The following is a 19118-nucleotide window of genomic DNA, read 5'->3' on the forward strand; positions in this document are numbered from 1 at the left end:
AAGATGGCCGCCCTACGACGACGTCGCTCTACATTGGCCGGCAGCGCGGGTAAGCTATCTAGTGTTCTATATAGATATCTATGCACACAATGGTGTTTGTCGGTTGTTGATTTGTTGGAGAAATACCTGTCAAAATTATGTTGTACGTTTTCATTCAAATGGCTACTCCCCTTAAATAGGAGTGAATAGAGGTTTTTGCATACAAATTCCCCAAGTCTCGACTACAACCACGTAAAATCGGATTCTTATTTCCGTTTGGGACTTTTGAACCAAAAGGTGAGGGTGAGCCGTCATCTATGAGGAAGTGAATGTATGGCTAAAGCACCGGAGTCGTGGCACGACCGTTCTCGCTTAAATTATAAACCGGGTTAACACTTTCACTACCACTCTACCAAAGGGTTAACCCTCACTGCGACAATACGGAAGATTAACCCTTTCACTGCCACATGACAAAGGGTTAACCCTTTCACTACCACACTATAGAAGGTTAACCTTTCAAAGGGTTAACCTTCTGTAGTGTGGTAGTGAAAGGGTTAAGTGATTACAGGAAGTTGTGGAAACAAAATGATACTTTCTTTGTTTCGCCACTAAAAACTAACGTTGCGATTTTTGTTGTTGTAGACCATCTCGGAGGTGGAATATGCTATTTAAATAAATAAATTGATCTACCACTGATTTAAAAATATATATATATAGTTTCGGTGACGGCAGGAGAAAAACATTCAGGTTATTGAAATACGTTATGTATATGTTGTTATGTATATTATTCACCTCTAGGTCCGATCGCAATTCTTGGGGCTCCGAAGCTTCAGAGGTAATTATTCGTGACGACTCAAAGCTTCGTTCATCCACGGCACAAACGTTTCAATGTGACGGGGTGGTGTTCTGAAACTTCTCGTGACTAAATGTCCTCTTATGAACAGAACTGATTTTCAAAGCGGATGTTGCCATTTTCTTTATGCTGATGTAGGTACATCTGTTGTGAGTGGTAAAAAAAAACTAAAAAAGAAAACGAAGCATTTGAATCTTGATTTTGGCGTTGGTTACCATGGCAACGAGTGAAGCTACCCTGATCCCAGAGTTACGCTGCTGGGGCCGTTCAGTTCAAAAGTAAACATTTACCAACATGTTACGTTTGGTGTCGGGCCCTAGTACTCTACTGAGTAAATTAAAGGTACAAATAGGCAAAATGCTATGGAAGCACAACTATAGGATTAGCCTCCTAATGATCCCCAGTCGAGTTTTGCTCCAAACCCCAGCATCAGTGTCAAGTTGTTAGCTAGAAGCTAATGTTATGCTTAGCCAACCTTATTGTCGCTAGTCTTTTACGGTTGAAAATCTCTGAATAATAATTAGACAGAATGTTTGTTAAAATAGCTAACTAACTGGGTACCAGGGTGGCGCACCATGTAACACACTGTAGTGCAACGCGGCCGTCCCGGGTTCGACTCCCGGACCCGGCAACCTTTGCCAAATGTCTTCCCCCATCTCTCTCCTCCCATACTTCCTCTCTGCCGGAGTTGTCCAAAAACCAATAAAAATCTACCAAAAACACAATTAAAAAATATATATATATTGTTATAAAAATAGCTAACTAACAGGGGCGACAGTAGCTCGGGAGGTAGAGCAGTCGCCTGGCAATCCGGAGGTTCCCGGTTCGATTCCCGCTCCTCCCGGGCAGCGCGTCGATGTGTCCTTGAGCAAGACACTTAACCCCTAATTGCTCCCGATAAGCAGGTTGGCACCTTGCATGGTTGCCTCCGCCTTCGGTGTGTGAGTGAATGTGTGAGTGAATGGGTAAAATGTGAGTAACAAATTGTAAAGCGCTTTAGATAAAAGCGCTATATAAAAAAAGCAGCCATTTACCATTATAACAGATTTAGGGGCACTAGAGTATGAAACATTTATACGTTCCTTGGAAAACAGCCACAAAAGTCCCTATTATTAGTCATACATATTTTGAATGACTGATGTTCTATTTTGTAGGCCTAGGAATAACCCATCCACAATTGGAGGCCAGCAGAACATGTAAGTCAATGAAAACTATGGGGGCAGGATTTGGAGCTGACTGGGAATCGCTAGGACGCATAGGATTTGGGTTAAGAAGCATAAGAGATGCACAATGACAACCACTTGTCATGAGCTAGCTAACCCATTCTGAAGCTTACTGCAGTATTTAAACAGGGGCTAGCTAACCCATTCTGAAGCTTACTGCAGTATTTAAACAGGGGCTAGCTAACCCATTCTGAAGCTTACTGCAGTATTTAAACAGGGGCTAGCTAACCCATTCTGAAGCTTACTGCAGTATTTAAACAGGGGCTAGCTAATCCATCCTGAAGCTTATTGCAGTATTTAAACAGGGGCTAGCTAACCCATTCTGAAGCTTACTGCAGTATTTAAACAGGGGCTAGCTAACCCATTCTGAAGCTTACTGCAGTATTTAAACAGGGGCTAGCTAACCCATTGTGAAGCTTACTGCAGTATTTAAACAGGGGCTAGCTAACCCATTCTGAAGCTTACTGCAGTATTTAAACAGGGGCTAACTAACCCATTCTGAAGCTTACTGCAGTATTTAAACAGGGGGTAGCTAAACCATTCCGAAGCTTACTGCAGTATTTAAACAGGGGCTAGCTAACCCATTCTGAAGCTTACTGCAGTATTTAAACAGGGGCTAGCTAACCCATTCTGAAGCTTACTGCAGTATTTAAACAGGGGCTAGCTAATGCTAATCCATTCTGAAGCTTACTGCAGTATTTAAACAGGGGCTAGCTAACCCATTCTGAAGCTTACTGCAGTATTTAAACAGGGGCTAGCTAACCCATTCTGAAGCTTACTGCAGTATTTAAACAGGGGCTAGCTAATGCTAATCCATTCTGAAGCTTACTGCAGTATTTAAACAGGGGCTAGCTAATCCATTCTGAAGCTTACTGCAGTATTTAAACAGGGACTAGCTAATGCATAGACCTCTCGCATGTCGTAATGTTTCTGCCCAAATAAGGGACAGCGGTTCCCTCTGACTCCCACACCGTGGGAAAATGATTAGGTTATTAAACACACCTCATTTGTGGTTCAGACTCTTTACCTTGAAAAAGGTCTTCTAACATTGATTTCTCACTCTGTTAAGGCAGGGGATTTAAAATCTTAAGTAGCAGTCAAAATAAATAAATAAAAGAACAGCGCTAGCAAAAACTAGCTTAGCATTGCAGCTCAGGTCCCCGACGTCACCAGATTCAGTGCATTCTCGTAGTGATGGCATAACAATATTGCAACATCCGGTCATTTAGCAATCTGGCTCTTACAATTAGACTAGTTAGCTAAACATGTAACCCTCCTGTAATTCGTCGCCCTACCGCTCACCCCAAATATACCGACTGTAAAAAGGAAAACACCGTTCATTTTCACCACAGGTGGAGAAAAAAGAGGAACCATAGCATTTTCTCTTTTCAAAATGATGACGACACTAAAGGGGCCTATGCTGTCGCCTCCTTCAGTTATTTAAAACAAAGATTTTAAAAACAGTATGAACCAGCTTCCTGGTAGCGCTGGGCGTTCCAACGTCCACCCGAAGCCCCTCTCCCTGAAGCCCCTCTCCAAGGCTTCGAGACGTTCTCTGGTGTTCTGGGGACCGATACGCAATGTTCTATTCCAGGCCCAGGAAGAAGTTGATTCCGTGGACGATCCCAATGATGATGGGTTGCCAGGCAACTAAATATCTGAGCCAGTCCAGCAGCTGTCCGTACAGAACATGGGTCTTCTCCCAGCTGATGGCAGGAGTTAAGGAGCGCATACAGAGAGAAGGACAACAGTCGGTCCAATCGACTACAAGCAGGGGTGTAAAGTACTTGAGTAATTGTACTTTATTACAATACTTAAGTACTGTTTTTGGGGATTTGTACTTTACTCGAGTATTATTAGGTTTTTACTCAATTACATTTCAGAGAAAAAAAACACTTTTTACTCCTTACATTTAAAATGCAGACCTACAAAGTACAAATCTCGCAGGTCCAACCATTTTAATTAGTATATTTGTTTCTCTGGCCAAACTAACGTTAACGTTATTAATCCTGCGGCCGCAATTTATTTAAAAACAGCCAATCAAATCCCCATCAATGGAAAATTAACCCACCCACCCATGCCGATTGGTGCAAGACTAGAAAGCAGGGATCTTTGATTAAACACCTGCTATCAGAAGAATAGACGGTGAGAAAAAAAGTTTTCACTTTTACTTTTTAGTAAGTACATTTAAAAGTAGAAACGTTTTTACTTTTACTCAAGTGTGTTTTTAGCCAGATACTCAACTTTCATTTGAGTAAGATTTTGAGACGGTACCCATACTTTCACTTAAGTATAATTTCTGGGTACTTTTTACACCCCTGACTACAAGCTACTATAGCCTTTCGGTAACAGATAAGGTAGCTATCTCATCGGTCTCAGGAAGCTATGGACGCCATTCGCCATTTTAGAAGGATCACTTACCACGGTTTGCATTGAGAAATCACTTAAAACTATAATACCAGTTTTATCTCTGTAAGACAATGGAAATGATGATGATAAATATAATCAGGCATGCGTTCTTCATGGGACGGGGTTGCACTCCGTGCCACCCCATGATAAGTACTCGCTATTTGCATATCAATAGCGCCGGTCGTCAGGTGTGTTAAATACCTTTTCAGATACATTCACACCTAACTTGTTGTGAAGACATGTGTTACATTCCATTCGTAGAGGCAATTAGGCACTGTCTTTAGTCTGTGCTCAAGTGAGGGGACATTAAATGTGCGTTCGCGGGAGCGCGTGCACGCGCCGGGAGCGCGCGTGCACGTGGTGCGTGCAACCCCTGATGATTTCAATAACGCACCACTGAATATAATATATATAAATATATGAAATATAATATCCTAACCAACTCAATCATGACGAACCAAATAGTTGGGCATCACTCAGCTCTCAGCCCATGAAAGGATACGGGTTGTTCATCATTCGTTTCATGTCGACCTTCTCGTTGCAGTACGGACACGTCTGCTTCTTACCCACAATGCACCAGCCACGGATACAGAACTCATGGAATCTGAGGGGAGGGGCCAGGTTAAGGTACAACCAACACCACCACAATATACAATAACATACAATATACAATAACAACAACTTCTTGTATTGGTCAATGGATAGTTCCCCCGCAGAACTTATTGTACAAGATAACTTCCTGTTCACGGACAACAGTCTTATTCATTAGGTCCTGACCAATGTACATTATGTATAAGAATGTATTAAGAATATAATGTTAAAAAGGATAATAAAATAATAACAAAAAAAACACACAAGATAACAAAAAAAAACACTACAGTTAACTATAAGCTTTACGGTAAATATGTTTTAAGCTGCTTCTTAAAAATATAGAGAGCTTGCTTGTTTGCTCTCTCTATAGGGCGGACAGAACAGTTGACGGCTCCGGAAAAACTAGAGGTGGAGGTTTGTGCATTTATGTAAACAGAACTTGGTGCACAAACATCACCACCATTGTGAGTCACTGCTCTGCTAAAGTGGAATATCTCGTGATTAAATGCAGACCATTCTATCAACCCAGGGAATTTACAGTTACCATTGTGCTCGCAGCCTATATAACTCCTGATGCTAATGCTATGAAAGCTGCCATCAGCAAACAACAGTTTGATAGCCAAGGGCAGAGTGTTGCAGTTTAGGTGCATAGTGCATGAAAGCAGCTTCCCCACTTTGGGTGTGGAGCACCTTAAGTATGACTATGACATATATATATATATATATATATATATATATATATATACATATATATATATATATATATATATATATATATTACTGGACTGTTCTTTAAAAAAAAAAAAAAAAAAAAAGGAATAACATCAACTGTTGAAATTAGTCTGAAGATAATGAGCCTACTTAGTGATGGCAGGACTTTAAGAAATTAATTGTTCCGTCATTATTAGCACAGCAGGCTATTACGCTGGTTCCCCATGTGGCACGATGACCTGGATCCACCTCCCGAGGGAGACGGAGACACTGGCAGAAACACAGGCTTGTTAACCCCACGTTGATGCTCAGTGCCAGATGACAACTTTCAACGAGACTGCTTTTGAGGTGAAATTGTGGTAATTCATGGAAACTGCTCTTATCAGGTTTTTCGTTATAAGGATGAGTGTTTTACGTGGTGTGGAAAAAAACTATATTTTGGGGGAATTGTTCATTTTCAGTGCTTCAAAAAGGTTTGCAATTGTTCTTAAAGGGGAACTATCTTATAAATGGCCTTTTTGAGTGTTTAGCATTGTTTCCTAGCTATGTGAACTTATATTAATATGATCTATGTCTCAAAATTCTCATATTGGCGCATTCTTCCAATTCTCCTCTCACAATATTCACCCTCACTGAACTGAGTCATTTGAAAATGTGCGCGATATGTGATGTCAGAAAGACACCGCTGCAATGTTAATGTTCAGGCGACGACGCCGCTGCGCAGTGGTTTAGGAGCCCAGGCTCAAAACAGCTCGAGATCTTGAGGTAGAAAAATGCTGTTTTTGAGGACTTGATTAGAAATACAAAACAATGAATAAAAAAAATATATATATTACAGAGGTGTTCCATAGACTCACAGGAATTGTGTAAAAGTGCCCAAATAGTGAAAGAAATAGTAAAATAGTTCCCCTTTAACACATTGATTGCCAGCCATTGTACCCATCAAAGTACCCAGTCTGCCACCGTTGAAAGCCTATGGAGATGTTTACCTTCTTTGCAGGGCTATAACTTTTTAAATTGTATTGATATATTGACATTACTATGGCCCATTCAACATCGATTATCTATCGGTCAGGATGTGGGAACGTTATATTTTTTCATTCATACATTGTTGTGTTACTAGCGTCGAGAATATAAGTATGTTTTTAATCTTTTCTGCTGTAATTCCAAAAACAGTAGTTATAGGCCTTGAAGCATATATAGATTATCGATTGGCGTTTCTTTCCCATACACGCTATATTAAATTTTTTTAATTTATATGATCTGTATACATTATGCTTCATCATGCGTGAAGGAAAGGGGGGGGGGGTCGTTTATAATTCCTTGATCGTCAGTAACAGCTTTATTTACTATGGCTTGATACGTTGATCAGATGGTTTGCAGTGAAATGAATAAACAATCGGGCTGAAAATAACATTACTGTCCTCTTACCGTGCGCCGATGAGACTGGATGAGAAAGATCCCAATTATTTGACGCCGATCTCCTACATCCATTTCCGGTTTGTATGGCGCAATAAACACCGAAATCATATCGATTATTGCGTTATGGCAGCGATCCATATGCACTATAGTGTTTGTCTGGATGCACGTAACAAGATGTGACTTCCGGAGGAATTTCCTCGACACATCGATCACACCATCCGGTTTTGAGAGTGTAACTCGCCCGACCATCCACCAGGCGGTGGTATTGAGGCGTTGCTCAAAACAGCAAGAAAATACATTTGAAAAACTCAAAAGCAGCTCTTTCCAGAAATCATGACCTTTACTCAAGATAGTCTACAGACCTTGTTGTGAGCAGTTTCATGTAGGGACTATTTTCTACCAAATTACACCCACCACCATACATTATTATCAACAAATTGAATAGGGTAAAAAGTGCCGGCACCCAACCCTAGTTGGTAGGTGTAGGTGCTGCAGTAGAGAGTTGGTAGTCGTCTTCTGCAGTAGGATACATGTGGTTGCAGGATAGCTGATATGTGTCTTCTAGAATCCCTTCCTCCTCCACATCCACTAGGATCCTCTGTCCACACACTGCACAGATGTCATCAGTCAGACTCCTATTGGGCATGCCTCCCACGTTATAGTACTGCAAACAAACAGACACATGTTACATTCATCTCCTAACCTCAACCATAATGATTCCCAAACCTTAACCATAATGACTACATGTCTAACCTTAACCCCCTACCCTAACCTCAACCACAATGACTACATGCCTAACCCTGACCATAATGACTACATGTCTAACCTTAACCCCCTACCCTAACCTCAACCACAATGACTACATGCCTAACCCTGACCATAATGACTACATGCTTAACCTCAACCATAATGACCACATGTCTAACTCTAACCCCCTACCTATAATGAATACATGCATAACCCTAACCCCCTACCTATAATGAATACATGCATAACTCTAACCCCCGGCCTAACCATAATGACCACATGTCTAACTCTAACCCCCTACCTATAATGACTACACGCCTAACCTAACCTATACCCTAACCTTAACTATAATGACTACACGCCTAACCTAACCTATACCCTAACCTTAACTATAATGCCTACACGCCTAACCCTAACCTATACCCTAACCTTAACTATAATGACTACACGCCTAACCCTAACCCTTTGCCTCAAGGTCGCCGTTTGACAACATTACAGATTGTACCTTTAAGGCTTGAACTAAAACAGGTTTTTACCCCAATGGTAGAGGCCATGTAGTCTGAGCAGATCTCTGCAAAGTCTCTCCCCATCACCCCATAGTACAACCCATAGAACAACATTATCACTCCAACGTCCATAGAGTCCTCTGCCTTGATCCTAGTGAGAGAGAGAGAGAGAGAGAGAGAGAGAGAGAGAGAGAGAGAGAGAGAGAGTGATAACAGTGAGAGTGAGAGAGGTGTGAGACAGTGAGCGAGAGGGAAAGACGAGAGATAGATAGAGGTGAGAGAGAATTAGAAAGGTGTGAGAGATAGAGAAAGTTGAGAGATAGAGAAAGGTGAGGGGTGTGTGAGAGAGAGGGGGGTGATATAAAGATAAGAGAGATATATGTGAGGTGTGTGAGAGAGAGAAAGAAAGAACGAAAGTTAATAGAGGTGTGAAAGAGTGAGAGGGAGAAAGGTGAGGGATAAGAGTGAGAGAGAGAGGGTGGGTGAGAGAGAGACAGAGAGAGAGATTACATTTAACACTCTTCACACTAAGTTTTGCGCAGTACCGGTACAGGTCTTTCTACAGTATTTTAAAAGGTGGGACATTTAAAAGTGTAAGTGCAAATAAATTAAAATACATTTTACCTGAAAAAGACATTGAAACCGAACATGGTGAACATGATGGCCAGGTAGCCCAGGACCCCCACGGCATAGCTCAGCTTGTAGATCAATAAGAACCATTTATACACCATCCTAGAACACACAGCATAGTTCAGCTTGTAGATCAATAAGAACCATTTATACACCATCCTAAAACACAGCATAGCTCAGCTTGTAGATCAATAAGAACCATTTATACACCATCCTAGAACACACAGCATAGTTCAGCTTGTAGATCAATAAGAACCATTTATACACCATCCTAAAACACAGCATAGCTCAGCTTGTAGATCAATAAGAACCATTTATACACCATCCTAAAACACAGCATAGCTCAGCTTGTAGATCAATAAGAACCATTTATACACCATCCTAAAACACACAGCATAGCTCAGCTTGTAGATCAATAAGAACCATTTATACACCATCCTAAAACACAGCATAGTTCAGCTTGTAGATCAATAAGAACCATTTATACACCATACTAAAACACACAGCATAGCTCAGCTTGTAGATCAATAAGAACCATTTATACACCATCCTAAAACACACAGCATAGCTCAGCTTGTAGATCAATAAGAACCATTTATACACCATCCTAGAACACACAGCATAGCTCAGCTTGTATATCAATAAGAACCATTTATACACCATCCTAGAACACACAGCATAGCTCAGCTTGTAGATCAATAAGAACCATTTATACACCATCCTAAAACACAGCATAGCTCAGCTTGTAGATCAATAAGAACCATTTATACACCATCCTAGGGCTGGGCGATATGGCCTCTAAATGATAGCGTGAAATTTTTTGGCCATATCACGATATATATTGCGATATTTTGACATTTCCTCTGAAGCACTTAAAAATGCTTGATTTAACCCTTTGATGCATACAGTCACGCCAATATGATGATTATAATAAGTCCCTGCAACATGTTTGCATTATTAAACCATGAAGATGCTTTAAAAAATAATTAAATGAAAATGTACTAAGAGTAGTCTACTGACACTAATAAAATAATAAGAACCATTTATACACCATCCTAGAACACACAGCATAGTTCAGCTTATAGATCAATAAGAACCATTTATACACCATCCTGGAACACACAGCATAGTTCAGCTTGTAGATAAATAAGAACCATTTATACACCATCCTGGAACACACCGCATAGCTCAGCTTGTAGATCAATAAGAACCATTTATACACCATCCTAGAACACACAGCATAGCTCAGCTTGTAGATACAATTTCCCTCATTCCAGCCTATTCATATAAATGGTATTCTTGGGGACAATTGACATCCCTAAACACACACACTTAGCATATAGATCAGTTGGAACCGCGTATACACACACCATGTCAAACACACAAACAACTATGTTTCTAAAAAACACAGCATTCTGGAATGAACACACACACACACGTACCGTGGTGTTCTGCAGTACAGGGGTTTGCGTGTGGCTCTGAAGATGACGTAGCTGGTGATGACGGAGAACATGCCCCACATGGACAGAAACCTCCACCAGTACAGCTTGATGGTGAAGTACAGAGGCACCACCCACATCTGGAGCAGGGTCACCAACTAGACAGACAGACAGGGTCACTAACTAGACAGACAGACAGGGTCACCAACTAGACAGACAGACAGGGTCACCAACTAGACAGACAGACAGGGTCACTAACTAGACAGACAGACAGGGTCACCAACTAGACAGACAGACAGGGTCACCAACTAGACAGACAGACAGGGTCACCAACTAGACAGACACACAGACAGACAGGGTCACCAACTAGACAGACAGGGTCACTAACTAGACAGACAGGGTCACTAACTAACTAGACAGACAGGGTCACTAACTAGAGAGACAGACAGGGTCACTAACTAGAGAGACAGACAGGGTCACTAACTAGAGAGACAGGGTCACTAACTAGAGAGACACACAGGGTCACTAACTAGAGAGACAGGGTCACTAACTAGAGAGACACACAGACAGACAGGGTCACCAACTAGACAGACATACAGGGTCACCAACTAGACAGACAGGGCCACCAACTAGACAGACAGGGTCACTAACTAGACATACAAGGTCACTAACTACTATAGACAGACACACAGACATACAGGGTCACTAACTAGACAGACAGACAGGGTCACCAACTAGACAGACAGACAGACAGACAGGGTCACCAACTAGACACGCACCTGGAGAAGCCGCGCAGCTCAGTGAGGATTATGTTCTTTGATTTCTCCAGCGCCTTCAACACCATCCAGCCGTCACTGCTAGCGGAGAAGCTCTCCGCGATGCCGCTGGAGCACGGCTTGGTGGCCTGGATGCGTCTATATTAATCCCAGCCCGAAGAGTGCAAGAGCGCTTTCCGCATTCTTCGCCGCGCATGCGCATGAGGTCCCTGCTTAGTTCAGATGCCCCATTCAACACGGTTAATCATCACAGATATAATATAATAATAATATATATACGCGGACCACATAACCGCATCGCTGCTTGGTTATGTGGTCCTCGTAGCTGCTTCAGCATAATTGTTTGTGTTATTTCCCCGGGTGAGGAGACCGCGCGCGCCCCGGTAACTGAGTGCCCAGCACTCTCTGCGATTGATCAAATAAGGAAACAAACACAGAAGATGCACATTGAGCTGTACTGTACTGTACCCATACTGCAATCTGTTAATACACTTTTCAATCAATCAATCAATCACATACATGGATGTAATGACAGCAAGAAGAGGCAAACATCGCCTGCTGCGTCCATCGCGTATATATATAATTATTATATTATATCTGTGATTAACCGTGTTGAATGGGGCGTCTGAACTAAGCAGGGACCTCATGCGCATGCGCGGCGAAGAATGCGGAAGCGCTCTTGCACTCTTCGGCTGGGATTAATATAGACGCGGCCTGGATCAAGGACTACCTCACTGAGAGGCCGCAGTACGTCAGACTAAAGGACAGTCAGTCTGACGTACTGGTGAGCAACACCGGCGCCCCCCAAGGAACTGTGCTGTCACCCTTCCTCTTCACCCTCTACACCTCAGACTTCTGCCACAACTCAAGCGGGTGCCACCTGCAGAAGTTCTCAGACGACTCCTCCATCGTAAGCTACATCACCGACGATGATGAGGAGGAGTACAGAGCCTTGGTAGAGAGCTTCGTGGGGTGGAGCGACAGCAACCACCTCCAACTCAACACCAGTAAGACCAAGGAGCTGGTGGTGGACTTCCGGAGGGGCATGAAGAGGCCCCCCCCGATTCCCATCTCCATCCGAGGGGTGGATGTGGAGATGGTGGACTCATATAAGTTCCTTGGGGTACACCTGAACAATAAACTGGACTGGTCGGATAACACAGAGGCCCTCTACAGGAAGGGACAGAGCAGGCTGTTCTTCCTGAGGAGACTCAGGTCCTTCAATGTGTGCAACAGACTGCTGCAGTCTTTTTACCAGTCTGTAGTGGCCAGCATCCTCTTCTATGCTGTGGCATGCTGGGGAGGCTACATCAACTCAAGGGACACCAACAAGCTCAACAAGCTGGTGAGGAAGGCTAGCTCCGTGGTGGGAGTCGAGCTACCTAGACTTGAGGTGATGGCAGAGAGGGGGATGATAAGGAAGCTGGCTGCCATCATGGAGAACCCCTACCACCCCCTCTCCGACGAGCTAGTCAAGATGAGAAGCTTGTTCAGCCACAGACTCATTCCCCCCCGACACTCAACTAACCGCCTCGGACAGTCCTTCATACCAGCGGCCATCAGGCTCCACAACAGTGGGCAGCGACTAGCAGCCTCCAGGCCAGCGTTTCCGTTAGAACATATTCGTGCAGGTCTGGGTGTCCTGCAAGATTTCTATCCCCGGACATATTCGAGAAATTCCGGTCAGAGTTTTAAACAGCAGTCTGTTAATCACATTTTTATGAGCTAACGAATTCCGTTATATTGGACATTTGTATTAATTACATCAAGCGAAGAATGAGAAATTGATTTGCAGAATCAAATTACTATCTCTCGCCTCCCAAGTTAGTGCGATACGCTAATCCAGCATCAAGCTCCCGCCCCGCAGGCTCGCGCTGCAGCAGCTGTCACACGCACCCCCAAATGAATCTCGAGTCGACATCGCTTCACCTCATTGTATCAGACACGTCACACATATCATAATGTTCAACTTCACACACAGCAAACTGTAGTTGATCATCACATTGCCTCGTTTGCTAGCTCGTCGCCACATGCAGAGAGGACGAGCCACATGCTCGTAACGCATTTGTTGATTTCATTATAGCCTACATTTAGTTATAATCAATAATATGCATTACTATGTGACACGGCAGTCAACCAACAGTTGCATATGATTAAAAAATGTCAACACTCACTCACCCCGTCTCTCGTTGTACCTATCCGCTTTGTACCTGCGAGAACAGCGGGGTCGTCTGGTTGGTTCGACTTTGATAGATCCCCATTGGAACAGGTGGACGTCTGCGAGGCTCGCAACGGTAGCAGCAGACTGGGGATGCTCTTTGTGGTTCAATCAATAAAGTGTACTTTGTGTACGTTCAATCAATGTTATCTCTCGTACATCATAGAGGCTAGACTACTAGACTATAATGTCGCACCTCAGCCAGGAGAATTTAACTTTCCACTCGGGCCTGAACGCTCGACATTTCTGTTTCTTTTCCGCGGGAGCCACCATGGCATCGGCGGTCTCTGTGACTTCAGAAGACTCATCTTCGTTGTCATTATTATTAGACCTGCTTGTGCTTGGTTTCATGAAATATTTGTTAAGCTTAGCTTGTTTGGCCATCTCTCTCTCTCGCTCGTATACCTGTTTGTCGTTATGGTGGCCAGACAGGCTCAAAAAAAGAAAGAAAAAAAAGATTCACATCTGAGCGGCACCATCCTCGCTTTATCAGAGTGAAGCAACAATGAAACAAATGTAATGATTGTTTCATTCATCGCATAGGCTATTTAATTTTAGCCTATTTTAATACAATTCAAATAATAAAATTGTGCTTAGAGGAATTATTTTCACCGGACATTATGACCGGAGAGATTTAAATATTCGGACTTTAACATATTTTGCCGGTCAAATACCGGTAATTACCGGCTAACGGAAACGCTGCTCCAGGCTCCACAACAGGGGGCAGCGACTGCTGCCAGACATTGACCTGGGACTTATAGGAACCCAAGGAGGACAACCTACACTACCTTAGGCTTACTGCACCTTATGTGGATACTGTGATACTGTGATACTGTGAATAATGTATATTTCAGTGGATACTGTGATACTGTGAATAATGTATACTCAGTAGATAGTCAATTATAACACTACCTTATGCATACTGCACCTTATGTGACACTGTGAATAATGTGAATATTTTCTTCAGCTAGTTAGATAGTAAATTATATTGACCAAATTGACCTAATTGTTTACACTGCCTGTGTTTTTTTTTTTACTACCTGTACCCCCCCCCCCCCCTTGCTGCTATGATGCCTGAATTTCCCCAAGGGGATCAATAAAGGAATATCTTATCTTATCTTATCTTAGACAGACAGACAGACAGGGTCACCAACTAGACAGACAGACAGGGTCACCAACTAGACAGACAGGGTCACTAACTAGACAGACAGACAGGGTCACTAACTAGACAGACAGACAGGGTCACTAACTAGAGACAGACAGGGTCACTAAAGTTAGACAGACAGACAGGGTCACCAACTAGAGAGAGAGAGACGACAGAGACAGACAGGGTCACTAACTAGAGAGACAGGGTCACTAACTAGAGAGACATACAGACAGACAGGGTCACTAACTAGAGAGACAGGGTCACTAACTAGAGAGACATACAGACAGAGTCACTAACTAGAGAGACAGGATCACTAACTAGAGAGACATACAGACAGACAGGGTCACTAACTAGAGAGACAGGGCCACTAACTAGAGAGACAGACAGAGTCAATAACTAGACAGACAGGGTCACTAACTAGAGAGACAGACAGACAGCAGGGTCACTAACTAGAGAGACACACAGACAGACAGGGTCGCTAACCAGAGAGACAGACAGACAGGGTCACTAACTAGACAGACAGACAGGGTCACCAACCAGAGAGACAGACAGCAGGGTCACCAAGTAGAGACAGACAGGGTCACTAACTAGAGAGACAGACAGGGTCACTAACTAGAGAGACAGACAGGGTCACTAACTAGAGAGACAGGGTCACTAACTAGAGAGACACACAGACAAACAGGGTCACTAACTAGAGAGACAGGGTCACTAACTAGAGAGACACACAGACAGACAAACAGGGTCACCAACTAGACAGACAGGGTCACTAACTAGACAGACAGGGTCACTAACTAGAGAGACACACAGACAGACAGACAGACAGACAGACAGACAGGGTCACCAACTAGACAGACAGGGTCACTAACTAGACAGACAGACAGGGTCACGAACTAGACAGACAGACGGGTCACCAACTAGAGAGACAGACAGTCAGTCAGTCAGTCAGTCAGACAGACAGACAGAGACACAGATACACACAGGCAGGCAGACAAGACACACAAACACAAATTCAACAGTCTAGGTTCATATTTATGGCTGATGGAATAGCTGTTCCCAAAGTAACAGAAAACAATCATCTATTGTTATTCAAAACCTAGATGTATTCATTAACTTGTTATATGAGTCTTAATTCCTTTTTTGTGTTTCTTTTCTGATTGGATGTGTTGTATTAACGGGCGACAGTGGTTCAGGAAGTAGAGCGGTCGTGATGATGGTTACAGTGACGGTCCTATCTGAGCTGTATAATATTTGATTTCTCCCCATTCCGGCTCTGTAGTTTCCTCTGCCCCCACTCACATTGTATGACCTGGTGTGTCTCTGCTTCCACTGGACCAGGACGATCTGAGCCACCACCAGGGTGGCAATGAGGATCAGGACCATCTCAGCATGCATGGCCTCGTGGTCCTTGTGCTTCAGATGAAGACGCTCGTGTTGCACCCTGGAGAGAGGAGGGAGGCACAATATTGATAGAGTGTGAAGGTATATCGTTTATTTTGAAGACAATAGCTGTGCATGTAGAGCAAGACATTGGAAAGTGTAACTTACTTCCAATTTTCCCTGTGTGTCATTTTCAACAGATTATCCTAAGTGAGAGAGAAAGAGGGGGAAACCGAGGGGGGCAGACAGACATAGGGTGAGGAGAGATAGAGAGAGAGAGAGAGAGAGAGAGAGAGAGAGAGAGAGAGAGAGAGAGAGAGAGAGAGAGAGAGGGGGGCAGAGGGGAAGTATGGATAGACAGGGGGAGGAGAGAGAGGGGGGGGATTCGAGAGACAGGCATTTGAGTAGACAGTTGGCTGCTACGTTAACCTTGTAATCGTAACATATATTTTATTGATCTGAAGGAAATGTGAGTTGCCTTGTGATAATAAGGCTTCCTCTGTGTTGTCACAATAATAAATGCTACTGGTAATTCTGTGCCGGGTGCCACGTCCTGCTTGGTGGCGAGATATTGACAATCACAGTTTGAGACACCATAGCTAGAAGCTAACTGGTGTGTATATAGCGTTCATATTTCAGCTCAAAACGTTCAGATGCAGTAACTTAGCCGACGTCCAAATCCATATCTTACCTGCTGCGGCTGCACACCTGCCATGGCTACTCTCACAGGAAGGCTAGCCGGCTAACAACAGCTAGCATCCTCTCTCCCACTGGCTGCTGCTGCGTTGACCGACTGCGTGTATATTTTCCCTAACGGAGTTGCACTTCCGCGTTCGGTTTGCGCGCTCTGATTGGCCACTGAATATACGCCCAAACAGCGCGTAAGAGTCAGTGGCCAATCAGATCGCGCAAACCGAACGCGGAAGTGCAACTCCGTTAAGGGAAATAATATACACGCTGACCGACTACGTAGCACAAGTACGGGAACTCTAAAGGGTCATTTCGTCTCTTCAAACGCGGTGGCGCTTCTACGATGCATTACATTTCATTGGAATTCTCAAATCAGGTCAGGTGTTCCTTTATTAATCCCCTTGTGGAAATGCAGGTGTCACAGTAGCATGGGGAGGGGAGGTACAGACAGGAAAAAAGGACAATATAAATAGTATTTATAATAGTGGAAATGGCAGTATATTAATTAGATTCAAATGTAGTCATTTGTCATTATACAACACAAGTACAACGAAAAACTGTTTGGCATCCAACCAAAGTGCAAATGTAACAGTAAAGTGCAATAGCAATACACAATGTACAGGCGATCCATCGAACTGCATATATAAATGAGTACTACTGAGCAATAGTGCTTATCTAATGTGTAGTGTTTATAGTTTTATACAGTGATGTAGGTATAAAGACACTTGGTAGTAACTTACTAGTAAGTCATACTGGCCAGCGGCATAACTAGTAGGCAAGTCAATATATGGTTTAACCCCAAAAAAATTGATACAAAAGGTTTTTCAATGGATTCTGGTAGTATTGGGCGTGCTAAATAACATACTAAAAGTCGACCAAAATCGACCCCTCCGAAAGCCGTCATTTCCAAGATGGCGTCCCAGATGGCGCCGGGGCGATTAAAATGGCTATATCTCAAATTAAGAAAATGGTGCAAAGGATTTCTCAACTGATTCTGGTACCTCTGGGCATGCTCACTAACATACTAAAAATCTAGGAAAATACACCTTCCAGAAAGGCTTCATTTTCAAGATGGCGTCCAAAATTGCGGCTGGCCAAGCTTAAAATGGCTATATATATGTCAATATAAAAATTATATAAATTATTTTGTCATTTGATTCTGGTACCCCAAGTACCCCTAGACATACTTAGGAACATACTAAAGTTTTAGGGAAATACACCTTCCGAAGAGGCTTAATTTTCAAAATGGTGTCCAAAATGACGACTGGGAGCTTAGAATGCCTGTATCTCAAATGGGAAAACATTTCTAAAGGATTTATAAACTGATTCTGGCACCTCTATACATTAATAACGAGCAAAATATCTAGCTAAATATATCTGCTAGGAATGCATCATTTGCATCATCAAAATGGCTGCCTGTAGCTTATTTTGGCTAAAATTAAAATTGGTTATTATATTCAACCTAGAAAGCTGGCTTTGGTGTTGAACACAAAATAAATGACCCACTTATTGTGGTCTTTAGGCCTACTCATCATCATCTTCAGGAATCCTCTGGGAGAAACTTGTTATGTGGATTGTCACATTCATGAAGTTGACATGGTCCACAGACAGTAGTACAAGGTAGTCCATATTTTCTGCATGAGCAGCGAAGTGTCTTGCAGGCAGTGGTACAGTTACAATGAATGACCTTCAAGAGACTGTCTGGAGCAGCATTCATTGTTGACATGAGTGGGACAAATCTATTGTCCTGCAGGTTCCAGCCCCAGTCTAGAGCATCTATACCATCATCTGTTCCCATCCAGACCATGACCTGGTAGTATGCTCTACGACAGTGGAATTTGGTAGCAGATTCAGTTGGTGGTAGACGTTCAGGCGTTACCGTTGATGAAGCTGAGACAACCTTCTTGCTGAAAATGTTATATCTCATTTTTGCAAGCGAATCTGTGCACTTTCCACCAAAAAAGACAGCCATTGCTTGGCACCCAAGGTCATCGATCACATCTGTTGTCTGGTTTGGTACAGTGAATGCATTGGCACAAGCCTGAAGGACAGGATCCCCTTTTACAAGTTTTTGGAATGCTGTCTTTTTGCCAACTCCGAAGATCCGGGAAGTTGTGTCACAGCTAGTCACAGCATGGATGAACAGCAACTGAGAACACACATCCTGTCCGAGTACTTCTTTCAAATGGTTTATGGCGTACACTTTAAAACTGCCATCAGCTTTCGACTTGTCTGATCTGAAATAAAGGCCCTTGCTATCTCTCTGTGCATAGTAAAGAAGTAAGACGAGGAGATCAGTATCTTCTCCAATCAGCGTCGTGGTGTGAAGAAGAGATGATCCCACTGCGGCCCTTACTATGTCTACATCAGCATCTCCAAGTGAATTGACCACAGTGCAAT

The 19118-nt window shown here is 43.0% G+C and overlaps 1 protein-coding gene across 1 annotated transcript; it reads right to left on the reverse strand.

Annotated features, from left to right (window-relative positions):
* Positions 1–2730: 2730 nt before the first annotated feature.
* Positions 2731–16838, reverse strand: rnf175 (ring finger protein 175). Its single transcript, XM_084314722.1, has 9 exons — positions 16720–16838; positions 16197–16234; positions 15948–16089; positions 10514–10668; positions 9066–9173; positions 8472–8592; positions 7719–7852; positions 4967–5068; positions 2731–3761 (listed from the first exon to the last, which is right to left on the reverse strand). The coding sequence occupies exons 1-9, from the start codon at positions 16741–16743 to the stop codon at positions 3641–3643; spliced, it is 945 nt and encodes a 314-aa protein (XP_084170848.1). The 5' UTR covers positions 16744–16838; the 3' UTR covers positions 2731–3640.
* Between the last annotated feature and the right edge of the window lie 2280 nt (positions 16839–19118).

Source organism: Notolepis coatsorum, assembly GCF_963971535.1.
Source record: "Notolepis coatsorum genome assembly, chromosome: 1".
Classification (NCBI taxonomy): Eukaryota; Metazoa; Chordata; class Actinopteri; order Aulopiformes; family Paralepididae; genus Notolepis; species Notolepis coatsorum.